We start from the raw sequence: 13,399 nt of genomic DNA, 5'->3' as shown, positions 1-13,399 counted from the left end.
AGACAGAGGTCATGATTTTTAAATTCAGTGGCTTCAGCTGCTAGTTGACGAGAGACACCTGGAATGGCAAACCAAAGGCCGGACAGTCCTGCTCCTCAAGGACCCACAGAAGGGACAGGTCCCCTCCAACTACCGACCAATAACCTGCCTCAGCACCACATGGAAGCTCTGGTCAGGCATCATAAGGCATCATAAGCATAAGGCATAAGGCATCATGCTAAGATGAACAGGCAAATGGGTCAATATATGAGCGGGGCACAGAAAAGTATGGGCAAGAACACTAGAGGCGCAAAACACCAGCTACTGGTAGACCGAGCAGTTAGCCGAGACTGCAAGACCAGACTGAGCAACTTGTGCACTGCCTGGATTGATTACAAGAAGGCCTATGACTTAATGCCCCACACCTGGGGCATTAAGTACAATGCCTAGAATTGTACAAGATCAACATGACCCTGAGAGCCTTCATCAGGAACTCAATGGGGATGTGGCGGATAACACTAGAGGCCAACTTCAAGCCCATAGCACAAGTCACCATCAAGTGCGGGATCTACCATGGAGATGCTCTGTCCCCACTGCTGTTCTGCATAGGCCTGAACCCCATCAGTGAGATCATTAACAAGACTGGCTACGGATACCGACTACAGAATGGAGCGGTTGTCAGCCACCTCCTGTACATGGATGACATCAAGTTGTATGCCAAGAGTGAACGAGACATCGATTCACTGATCCACACCACCAGGATATACAGCAATGACATCGGGATGTCATTCGGGCTGGAGAAGTGTAGTCGGATGGTAACAAAGAGAGGGAAGGTAGTCAGAACTGAGGGGATTGAACTACCAGAAGGCAACACTGCAGATATAGAGGACAGTTACAAGTACCTGGGGATCCCGCAGGCGAATGGGAACCATGAAGAGGCCGCTAGAAAGGCTGCAACCACCAAATACCTGCAGAGGGTCAGGCAAGTCCTGAGGAGTCAGCTGAACGGTAAGAACAAGATCCGGGCCATCAACACCTACGCCCTGCCTGTGATCAGGTGCCTGGCTGGGATAATAGGCTGGCCAAAGGAGGAGATAGAAGCCACTGACATAAAGACAAGAAAGCTCCTTACCATGCATGGAGGGTTTCACCCCAAGACCAGCACCCTGAGGCTGTACGCTAAGCAGAAGGAAGGGGGCCGGGGACTGGTGAGTGTCAGCACCACAGTCCAGGATGAGACAAGGAACATCCACGAATACATTAGGAAGATGGCCCCAACTGACAGCGTGCTCAGTGAATACCTCAGGCAGCAGAAACCCAAGAAAGAAGAGGAAGGCGAGGAACCATCATGGAAGGACAGGCCCCTGCACAGTATGTACCACCGGCAGATAGCGGAGGTGGCTGATATCCAGAAAGCTGGACTGAAAGACAGCACAGAGGCACTAATCATGGCAGCACAGGAACAAGCACTGAGCACAAGATCCATAGAGGCTGGGGTCTATCACACGAGGCAAGACCCCAGGTGCAGGCTGTGTAAAGATGCCCCTGAGACAATCCAGCACATAACAGCAGGGTGCAAGATGCTAGCAGGCAAGACATACATGGAACGCCATAACCAAGTGGCCGGCATAGTGTACAGAAACATCTGTGCCGAATATGGCCTGGAAGTCCCAAGGTCAAAATGAGAGATGCCCCCAAGGGTGGTGGAGAATGACCGAGCTAAGATCCTGTGGGACTTCCAGATGCAGACGGACAAAATGGTGGTGGCTAACCAACCGGACATAGTGGTGGTAGACAAACAGAAGAAGACGGCCGTAGTGATCGATGTAGCGGTTCCGAATGACAGCAACATCAGGAAGAAGAAACACGAGAAGCTCGAGAAATACCAAGGGCTCAGAGAAGAGCTCGAGAAGATGTGGAGGGTGAAGGTGACGGTGGTCCCCGTGGTAATCGGAGCACTAGGTGCAGTGACTCCCAAGCTAATCGAATGGCTCCAGGAGATCCCGGGAACAACATCGGAGATCTCTGTCCAGAAGAGCGCAGTCCTAGGAACAGCTAAGATACTGCGCAGGACCCTCAAGCTCCCAGGCCTCTGGTAGAGGACCCGAGATTAAAGGATAGACCGCCCACAGGGGCGAGTGGGCAATTTTTTATATGTATACCTGTGTCATTTCCTCTTTAGGTCAGTAACGTTTGTTTGGGCAGTTGTTTGGTTTGTTAAGTTTGCAGTTCTCTGCCCGAGTTCAGTTTTGCTTCTTTTTTGAGTTCAACATTTATTACTTTTGTAAATAAAGTTGTGGGGGTTAAATAAATGAAAATCCTACCTTTCTAATAATTCATTTGACTCCTGCTTTTTTTAACTAGGTCCATCACAATTTTATTCTATTTTTTATAGTATGTAATTATGTTTCATCTTATCCTATTGTGTTTTTCTTAATTTTTACTGCTCTTAACTTGTACTCTCTGCCGTGACCAAAAATATTTCCCATGTGTGGAACTAATAAACATTTATTTTATCTTAATTTAATGCTCATTTGATGTTTTGTTCTGGTTCTCTTATGTTTTATACATGACTTTGTTCAGCTGTTATGTTCTTTTAAAGTGAATTAGAAATAAAGTAGTAAGATGTTTCCTGCTGTGTGGATCAGTCTGCTCACCGTTCAGTCACACTGGTGCAGTTGATCGTGCCGTCCGCAGTCTCACTGTATTGCATCTCACAGCTAGGGGGCAACAAACAACAACCTTCAGACTCATTCATACAAACACAGGATAATTGCAACATCAGCAGCAGCAGCAGTCAGAGGGACTGTGAGCTTGTGATGAGGTCTTACCTGGTGGAGCTGTACTCAGAGAGTCTCAGGTCACTCAGAGACCTGCTGGAGTTTCCACACAGACCCTCCACAGATGAACCAGCAGGTCCTGCACAGGATCAGGACAGAATGAGTCAGATCAGCATCAATATTCAAAATGGACAGACATAGCAGCTCAATAAATAACACAGCACAGTTTGGAGTTTATATTACATTTATTAAACTTTTTATTTTCTGTACCTTCTAAGTGGATCTGTGCGGTGTCGCCGTCAAAGAAGACAGAGATGGTGAGGTTGGAGAGCGACAGCTTGGCGGTGACTCCAGTTTGGTCCTTAGAGAGCTGCACACCGTGAACCAGCTGAGGTGAGCTGCTGAGGGTCAGCGTGGAGTCGTCCAGCTGCATCACAGCAGAGACAAAGTGGAGGAAACACTGAGTGAAACATGTCAAACACACAAACAGGCTGATTTCACAGCAACAACCACTGAGTTCAGCAGCTCTGAAAGAACTGCTTCTAACAGCCCTGAGAAGAAAGATGAGAGGAGACACAGCAGAGGATGAGGGAGGACTTTGGATCAGACTCCACTCTGACACATGAACTGTGGCTGTAGGTCGCTTACCTGAACTCTCCCACCTTGTTCCAGGTGAATGTCATGCCCGTCCACACGCAGCGTCACACTGTCCAAAAAGCTCACATCTTTACGACGCCGGTCCCTGAAATTCCCCACAACCTGGAAGTCTGGGAGTGACGGAGTCGAGAACAGAGAGTACGCACACCGATCCTGGATGGAGTTAATCTGGCCGTTGACGTCGATGATAGTGGGGCCGGTCACAGTGCAGGTGGAGGCCAACATGGTGTCCAACACACAGCTGATAAAGGCAGAAATTTCAACATTATTCAGTTATGTTTTGTTTTTATAGCCCTAAATCACAACAACAGTCACTTAGACATAAAGATCTTAGACCTTAGAATGAAAAGTCCAACAATCATGTCACATCCTTTGTGAAACTACTTTGTCGACAGTTTGAAGGATATGTGCTATGTTAACAGAAGGAAACCTGTTAGTCACTGAAGCAGGGCTCTAAAGTGCGACCAATTTGGTCGCATATGCGATGTAACTTCTCAATGGTGCAACAAAAAAAAATCGCATCGGTGCGACTGTTTTGTCCCCCAGAAAAAGACTCTGTTGTTGACCTCACAGAGACTTTCAGAGTTACAGACACAAATTATGCCCATATTGTGGTTTAAACCAATCACAGATAGTCAGGGGCGGGACCTCTTTGATTGGCCGTGTTCCAGATATTTCTGTCTCCCTACGTGTGTGTACGTTTGAAAGTGCAGGCAGATAGACAGAGGTGAGTAGTAGGGCTGGGTTTCAATAAGTTTCTAATTAAAATGGATTTCAGCTTGAATAAGGTGATATTTATTTATTAAATCCTGAATCGATTTTTTAATATAAATGTATTTTGCCAGAAACTCACAAAACTATTTCAACAACCACCAAACAGCTAAAACAGCAAATGAGAGCAGGTAAACAAAGACGTAAACAAAGAGACCTGACACATCAGAATCTGTGAGCTGTCGGCTTTCTCTCCCGACAGCACGAACATGGACAAGCTGTCGGGGCTGAAACAGCTCACAGATTCTGAGCTGCAGGTTTGTTTTACTCTCCAACCAAAATTCACTGAGCCAGCAGCAAAAGAAGATCCAAACTGCTGTTCCCGTTTGATAACATCCTCATTAATTACCTTTGCTGTTTAGCTTCCACCATGATAAAATCACACTTCATGCACAGCTCTGTCTCTCTCCCCTTCATTTGCTTATTTTACACTGTTGTGTACAAGCGCTGACAGCAGCTTTTTTTCCCCAAAAATGACCTCTGACAAGAAAGCCCTATTTCTGCTGTTTAATACCGAAGAAAGTTTTAAAACGATGACAAATTGCAAAATGCTCAGCAGTGTTTTTAATAAAACCTCTGCAACATTCACTTCAGCAGCATCAGGTAATTTTATATGTTGAGTCATGTTTTTTTCAGTTTTTGATCTACTGCAGAATATTTTTAAGGTTCTCTGCTATAAAAATCCAGGCCAGGAAAATCTCCTTCATGTTTTTCTGTGTTTTATCCTCAGTTACTTTGACACAAAGGCATCTGCTGTGATGCTCACACCTCTGATAATGAGCCACATGAGCCAGAGCCCACTGAACGTAAAAGGGGGACGTTTATACATTTGGAAGAGAGTGGCTTGACCAGTTTCCCTGCCTAAGATACAGTAAAGTTAACAACATGATGCACTGCCTTTACTGTTGTGAGTGTGCAAAGCCCATGACCGACAAGACTGCATTTGTGACTGGTGCTAATACGTTTCAAATTGAAACACAGAAAAAGCACCAGTGTATCCAGAAAACACATTATATGCTGTGATAAATGCACTGCCCAAGTCTCCCTCTCCTCACTGGCCTTCAGAAGCAGGTAGCAGCAAACAGGTTGTCAGAGGAGGCCGAGATGATGATTCAGTTTAACGTTGTCTACAATATTGCCAATATAGGAGAAATATGCTCTCTCTTTCTAGTCCCTGTCAGGACTCTTGCTGCAGCATTTTGGTTTAACTGAAGGCTTTTCAGGGAGTTTTAGGACATCCTGATAATAATCAATTACAGTCGTCCAGCCTGGAAGTAATAAATGCATGAACTAGTTTTTCAGCGTCACTCTGAGACAGGATATTTCTTACTTTAGAGATATTACGCAAATGGAAGAAAGCAGTCTTACATATTTGTTTAATATGTGCACTAATGAGCTGCTGTTGGGAGCTGCAGCCACCAGGGGAGCTCTCAGGTTCAAGACATCTCAGAGAAAAACCTGATGGTAGTGCTACAGGAGACGCCAGCCAGACAAACAGAAGGGGTTTAATTGAAACCTGATTCATCAATTAATCGAGCTGTAAATCAGCAGCTGTGTGTGAAGTGTGAGCATTTTATCAAACTCACTGTTCACTGAGCTCTTTGCTCTGATTAGAGCTGCTGTTTGAAATGAGTTCAATTACTGCTGATGTAATACTAACACTTCCTGCTTTCTTTTAAAATACAAAGAAGACATATTTACATGTTGTTGCCTTGACAACGCTCCTGCGGTCCACAGCTGGAGGTGTGGAGGGCTGCAGTCTCATTACAGGTGAGACTGAAGCAGGTTTCTGGAGAATTGATCACTGTACCAGGTCGATACATCTGACCTGAGGATGGAAGGAATTCAAACACTCACAGATCACTGACTCGTTTAACAACTGTGAGCACAAACATCACCGTAACATTCAAATAGTTCAATTTTACAGAATCACAATGTCGAGTTTGGAGCTTTAGTTTCACGTACCTGAGTGTCTGCATCCACTGATGTTGAATGAATAATAATAATAATAATAATCATAATAATAATAATGATGTGAAGTAAAATTCACTGTATCGACTGTGGTTCCAGCGACCTGAAACTCAAACACCTGGACAGAAACAAAAACAATCAATGTTACAACCATGACGCAGAGACAATGATGTTTGTGTTAGAAAGTATTTAATGTAGTATTTAAACATTAACAGACGTGTAAAGTTGTTTATAAACACTCAGAGACTCACCGTTGGATCAGAGTTGTAAATGTACGAGTACAGATATGGTTGTGTCCCACTGATATAATGAACCAAATAAAACTGTAACGAGCAAACAGAAAAGTTTCAGACACTGTCAGGAAGTTTCCTCTAAAAGATTTTACAAAAGTGTTTGATGTGATGAAACCTCAAATTTTATTGTTGGTTTGCAGTGTTTATACAATTAATTTGTGGTAAAACAGTGAAAAGTGACACCAGTCAGATTTAACTGTGTGATACAGAAAAACACTCACGTTATTGAAATATATCTCGAAGTAGCAATAATGATAATAATAATAATAATATGAATATGTCCAAAAGTAAAAACTCTCTGTGCCCACTGAACGCTCCACAATACAGTCGCCTCCAGTTTCAGGACTGAAAAAGCCGTTGAAACAGACGGTAAGATTTCCAGATGTTATGTTCACCTGTGGAAAATCAGAGACACAACGAGTCAAACATCAACATCTTTTGTGCTTTGAGTCATTTGCAGCTGAACTGTTGGTGTCAGAGCTGCTCAGGTTTCAGTCAGAGCTCTCGCTCTGCTTCAGGAAGCTGCATCAGCTGATGTTCACATACTCAGCATCACTGCAGAGGACATTAATGAGACTCTGAGCTTAAAGCCAGCTGCCCTCTGAGGGCCTGAACCCGGGAACAGAGAGTGTGTGACCTTCATGAACTGCTGATGTTCACTCAGTCTGCAAACATGATCTCTGCCACAGGTGGAGACTAAACAGCAACAGTGATGGAAACACAAAGATCTGCTACAACATCAGGCTTCATCCTACTCACATAGAGCTGCTCGTACTGCTGTCCATAATACGTGATGGGACATGAGCTGATGTTCAACACTGAAGACTCAGTGATGTACTCAGCACCTGAAGACACAGAGACACATGAGAGCTGTGAGCTACAGTCTGTTAGCTGGTCGGACAAACAGGGAGAGCTGCAGGCTGAAACACTGACTTCATGAATGGATTAAACAGCGTTAACCAATCAGTGTAAAGCTTTACTATGACATCATCAGTTAGATGTTCTTGGACAAAAAGATAACAGACCAGAGACTTTATGTCACTTATTGATAAATGTCATTTTGATAAGCAGATAATCAGTTATTCAACTTTAACTGTATTTATTGATTTCATGACTAATATGAACACAAGTGATGCTGTTTGTGATCCATCTGGTTTGTTCTTGATTTCTGTGTAAATCTGAACTTGTGTTTTCTCTAATTGGAGGATGTTGAGGGTTGAAGATGGAGGAGCAGATTGTTGTTTTCTGTGAATTATTGTTATTGTATATTTGCCTCTTTGTTTTACTTTATTGTTAAAGAATAATTTAAAATATTGGAAAAAAAGATGAAAGTTTGCTGACGATGTCAGATTATTTGTGCTTAAAGCTTTCTTCATCGTCCCTCTTATGTTTTTGTACTCGAGTATAATGGGGAATCTTTCAAAATGGCTGCCAGGTGTGTGTGTTTACCTGTCAGTGCAATGAGAGCACTCAGGCAGAGCAGAGGGCGGAGCATGTTGGAGAGAGCCAATCAGCTGACAGATCCCTGAAACACAGTTAGTGTATTTTGTATTTGTTCGTGTATCTTTAACGAGCATAAACATGAACATGAGCTGTGTTTCTGTGGAAAACCAACCTGTGCTGTGTTTGTGATTCTGCTGAAAACAAGAAGACAAAAATCAGTTATTGAAGTCTCCAAAAGTTGAATCTGTTCATCTGGACGTAGCGTTTTGTGGGAGAAACGTTTCGTCACTCATCCAAGTGACTTCTTCAGTCTCAGCTGACTGCAGGTTTCCCCAAACCTGCAGTCAGTTATTTATAAGTTATATATAAGTGTTTAATGTGTCAAATTATACACAAACACAAATCCTGTGACAGCAATGTCACAAAGACAAACTTATAGATGGCATAATACATAATCAGCTCTGTATAACATCACACATTAATAAAATAAAATCACTTTATTCTGTAACAACACAAAAACCCTCTGAGTGTTTTGTGTCCACTGAGCAATGTTGACATAGCTTCATGTGACGCACTCACACATTCATCAAACTGTGTTCGGACTCTTTGTCAGCTTTGACGTGTTCACAGGTTTCTCTCATCAGGACCTGAGCAGCAGCTTTCTTTAGCTCTGAAGGTTAAATAAAAGTGGGCGTGTCTTCAGCCCGAGGCGTTCGGGGCTCCAGAGTAAAAATAAATGTTTATAAAGTAAAGTTCAGGCGTCACAGTTTATCTGAGCACAAGTCACACTCACGTCTCTGACCAGACTACCCAATCATCACAAACCAATCACAGCACTGCGTTCCTCCGACAGCACCTGTAAGCTGACAGTGCTGATTGGTCCAAGTCTGACAAACTGGTGTTTGCTGACCAGCTGAAGCTCATCAACGATGGACATAAGAAGCTTTATTAAGAAGAAAAGTGAGGGAGGGGCAGGAGGGCGAGTCACCAGCTTGTTGGAAATTCACCAAATTATTCCAACAATGCAAAACTGGCTTTACTTTATGTGTCAGTCAAAGTTTATTTATACAGGCACGATCTGATATCGTCGTGTTGGTGTTGTTCCCAGATCATCATACTAAATGTTGTTCCAGGATCAACATTGCAAGTGACCAATCAGGCGTTTTTTGCGACTTCGGCAAAAACCACCATAAAACAAAAACTGTACTTAAGCTGCGAGAAACCGCCTCTGTCCGCCGATCAACGGACCCTGACCCTAACCCTTTAATAAACGGTAAGCAGAATTGATATTGTCCTTGCAACAGTGGAATTTCATAAATGCACGAATGGCTTGGCGCGCAAAACAATAACGTCACAACAATGTGATTGGTCACTTGCAATGTTGAACCTGGAACATTTTCATGTTGATCTGGGAACAACACCAACACGACGATATCAGATCATCCATTTATGCAGCACGTTTAAAACAGCCTGTTGACCAAAGTGCTGCAGAAGTTATACAAATATACACTGTATAAAAACTGTCAGTAAATCAACAATAAATAATAAATCAGATAAAACAAGTGAATAAAAGTGTGAGTGCATAAAAAGCCAGGATGTTGAGCTCAGCTGGAGCTGAAAGTAAGCGAGGTTCCTGACAGGAAACACTAACAGACCAACAGCACTGTCGTATCCATGTAACAGGTTGGAGGCCCAAATCAAATGTTTCTGTTTGACTTTAGTTCAGTTTGAGGAAGTTTGTCTCCAACAATGATAAATTAGACAAACATTCAAATCTATTCTCTGTGGAGCTTTGTGCTCCAAGCACATCAGGAAAGGATCTCCTGATGTCAGTAAGAGCAGGAGGAATGATGACCACCAGCCCCAAAACACTCAGCTCAGCTTTTAACATCTGGATCAAACACTAAACGTCATCTTTCACACCTTCATCTGTCTGTGATGTGTTTGTTGTGCAGTCTGTTAACAGTCCTAACACTGATGTGTTGTTCAGCTCTGACATGTGTCCACTGAGCCGTCCTGATGTGTTACAAGAGGCAGAGCAAGAGTCCAGGTGTGCAGCTCGTCTTACCTGCAGCTCTGATGGAGGATGAGGAGGATGAAGGCTGCTGCTCAGGAGGCTCTCTGGTGATTCTTCTGTTGGTGTCTCTGTGAAGAGGACGCTGCTCTCTCCGTCTGTCTCTCTTTATGTGGATCCTCGAGAGCGGGGTTGGAGGTGGAGTCCACGGTGGAGACACCTGATGGGAACCTCCCACTGATGGATGCTTATTCAGCCTCTTCTTACACAAACAGGACAACAGCAACAGGAAACACTGAAATAAGTTTGTCACTGCAGGATTAAAGACATTTAACAATAATGCTGTTCATGTCTTCTTAAAGCTCTTTGTCCTGTTAACAGCTGTGATACAACTGAATCTACATTTTGCGTCACACTCTTCATGAATGTGGTGTTATGTAAAAGGACATTTGGCCTCACCCAGTGATGCATTTAATGCAAAGACATGCACATTTTTAAAATTCTGCTCTGGCACTTTGTCAGCTTTGATGCATTCATACATTTGTCTTCACCAGCACCTGGGCAGCAGCATTCTTTAACCTGAAGATGCCTTAAAGGTTAAATCACATGATGCAGTGCTGGTTCCTGGAAATCGATGTGCTACGTGTGGTCCATCATGAACAGCTCTCCTTTATGAGTCTGTCTACACATCTCACTCAGATCTCACTGGTTATTAAAGTAAGAATGTTTAATATTAAACTCACAGCAGAAGTTAACGTCACACAAAAACAGTTTGAGCCTCTCTCTATGGTTTTCTCCATAACAATAAACATGATCCTCCATTTGGATCATATCATTGTTTTATATCAGAGACTCCATAATGGTTAATGTGATGTTGACCCATGAACCTTTCACATAGACAGAGTCAGAGTTTCTCTTTCACTCATGTTGAACGTGTGTTGGTGTGGAGGCAGCTGTGACTATGGGCCCTTTAAAGAAACGGCTCACATTTCAACATTAACACAACATTACTGACAGAAGCTGGAGTCACATTACAAATATTGTTGAGATGACAAAAATAATATGTCTTCTTCAGCTGCCATGTTTCATTACATAAAGACACTTTTTCAGTTTGAGGTATGTCAGATGTAAGAGCTTTACTGAACTCGTGAAGCTGTCAAAGGGTCAAAGTTATGAAACGTGCTGTTTTCATAATACAGAAAAAAGAAGTGTCAAATGTAACAGAGCAAGAAAATCTGTGCTTTTCTCTGAGCTGATGATGAACGCAGGTTGGTAAAGGTGTAAGTGCCTCCTTAGTTCCAGGCAGAAAGTCACTGAGACCTGCAGCAAGAGGCTTTAATAGAACGAGAACCAGAACTTTCTTTCCTCAGTGCACTATTGCTTCTCTATAATGCTCCTGCCAGACTTACTGATAAAGCTAAAATCAATAAAAATAAAATAAAAATAAAAAATAAAATCAGAAATCCAAAGGTGCACAAACAGGGATTTCCAGCCCTGTGAATTAAAGAAAGAATTATTTGGTGCTTCCCACACACTTTAATATCGCAAATATGAAAAACTGCATGAACATGGATCCCTGCTCAGATAAATAGATTTTTATATGGATAATGGTGAATGGACTGGTTCATATATAGCACTTTTCTACTGTATCTGAGCACTCAAAGCGCTTTACACAACTTGTACATTCACCCATTCCCAGCATTTCTTTCTATGCTGGTACTGACACACATTCATACGTGAGCAACATGAAATTATTAATTTGGCCAAGGTCAAGGTCAAGGACCTGCACAACCTCCTGAGGTACAGTCTATATAGTGGGCAAGATTGATGAGATATGTGCAAGCATGTTGGACAGGGTCAGTCAGTTACTTGTAACGCGTTACTGCCCATCTCTGTTCATGAGCAGTATTAGTTTTCTTAGTTTCTAACAAGCCTTTGACAGTTAAACATTACATGACCGAAACACCAACATGGGAAAAAAAACCCCACCATGCACAAATCAGATGTTACTCTGCTTTTATTTTTATTTTAGTAAACTCTGAAAAGTCTAACAGACAGCTGGTGCTTAGAATAGAGTTGAATAACTATTAAAAGAGATGTAATATTTCTGAACAGTTTGGAGTCAATCCGTATGCACAAACAGCATGCTTGTTCAGACGCTGCTCTTCTCAGTGTAAATGCCCTTTCGCTTTCCTCATATTATAAAAAAGATTTTTAATGCTAGTTTTATCTCAAAATTCATGGTTAAGAAAAAACATCCAACACATATGAACACCAGGTAATAAAGAAAAGTGTCTCATGTGATGTGTAGGAAGGAGGACTCGAATGTAGGGGGTTTATTATGAATGCAGAACACAAAGAGGGGAAGGCAAAACTGAACTTATGATAAACTAAACTGGGAGAAACTAAACTATAGTACAGCAAACCTGAACATGAAGGGAGGACGCAGAGAAAAAATGGAGAAACACAGTGGATGAACACAGATGACGCGACAACGAATACAAGCAGACACACACTATAAATACACAGAGGGACACTGGGAAATCACACACAGGTAGGAGACACAGCTGGACCTGATTAACCTGACGAGACAGGGAAACACTGACACCAGTGACCAACAGAGGGAGCACCAACCCTGAAACCCCAAAACACAAACCATCCCAAAACAGTCCACAAATAATAATAATAATAATGATGATAATAATAATAATAATGATGAAGAGCTCTTCCTGTTATTGTTATTTTTCCTTCCTGTTATTGTTTTTAGGAAGGAGAACAAATTCTAGAAGAAAGTACAAGAAAGCCTGGGTAATAGAGTTCAGGCTGTATGGGAGCGTAAAGGTGATCATGCAAAATTTTCACTTTCAAGCCCTTTGTTCAAACTGTTTTTACCCTGTATACTGTATTTCCATATATGTTTGCACATTTAAATAAATCACTGCAGATATTTCCTAGTTTCCTAGCAACATGTAAAGAAATAAGGTGTGGCTCAAGACTTTTGCACATTAGTGTATATAAAGGTAACCTTACAAACAGAAACTGCAGTGATGTTAAAAATGTTGGTATGATTCTTGACTCAGCTACGTGCCTCTTCTTCAGTGTTTTGTTTGTTTTACTAGTAATAGAAACCTTTATGTTTAAGGCCTGTCACTTCAGTGGTTCCCAGAACAGGTTAAAAACAAATAAAAGGTCTCAACTGTAACAAAGCAGGAAAAACCACTTGCTGGTTTGGAAGCTATCTTTGCAACCTACTTGCAACCAGCAGCATTAGAATTAAAATCTACTGGATTACTGCATGTCCTGCAACTCTGTACAAGTTGTTGTAGTTCTCCAGTCGGTTTCAGTTTGTTAAACCTTCCCTTCACAATATTCGTAATCTAATAAAAGGAAAAACTGGTAATTGTAATAGCGACAGTGAATATTTTCAAAAGATCAAGCTGTCCAGGGTGTACCCCGCCTCTCGCCCTATGACAGCTGGGATAGGCTCCACC

The 13,399-nt window shown here is 42.3% G+C and overlaps 1 protein-coding gene across 2 annotated transcripts in view; it reads right to left on the bottom strand.

Annotated features, from left to right (window-relative positions):
- LOC116335922 (alpha-tectorin-like) overlaps positions 1-10,054 on the bottom strand; it is a 34,030-nt gene extending 23,976 nt beyond the window's left edge. Inside the window, exons 1-12 of one of the 2 annotated variants that reach the window (XM_039605483.1) lie at positions 9,963-10,054; positions 8,067-8,088; positions 7,901-7,976; positions 7,211-7,296; positions 6,673-6,846; positions 6,410-6,481; positions 6,153-6,276; positions 5,889-6,015; positions 3,408-3,657; positions 3,030-3,186; positions 2,811-2,898; positions 2,637-2,699 (exon numbers count right to left, since the gene is read on the bottom strand). In XM_039605483.1, the coding sequence (XP_039461417.1) occupies positions 2,637-2,699; positions 2,811-2,898; positions 3,030-3,186; positions 3,408-3,657; positions 5,889-6,015; positions 6,153-6,276; positions 6,410-6,481; positions 6,673-6,846; positions 7,211-7,296; positions 7,901-7,946 (1,187 nt within the window). In that variant the 5' untranslated portion in view covers positions 7,947-7,976; positions 8,067-8,088; positions 9,963-10,054. The remainder of the gene's footprint in view (positions 1-2,636; positions 2,700-2,810; positions 2,899-3,029; positions 3,187-3,407; positions 3,658-5,888; positions 6,016-6,152; positions 6,277-6,409; positions 6,482-6,672; positions 6,847-7,210; positions 7,297-7,900; positions 7,977-8,066; positions 8,089-9,962) is intronic. The other variant, XM_039605486.1, reaches the window with a different exon arrangement.
- Between the last annotated feature and the right edge of the window lie 3,345 nt (positions 10,055-13,399).

Source organism: Oreochromis aureus, linkage group 3 (genome assembly GCF_013358895.1).
Source record: "Oreochromis aureus strain Israel breed Guangdong linkage group 3, ZZ_aureus, whole genome shotgun sequence".
In the NCBI taxonomy this organism is placed as follows: domain Eukaryota; kingdom Metazoa; phylum Chordata; class Actinopteri; order Cichliformes; family Cichlidae; genus Oreochromis; species Oreochromis aureus.
Note: the sequence above shows the minus strand (reverse complement) of the source record. Positions and strands in the feature narration are given on the sequence as shown.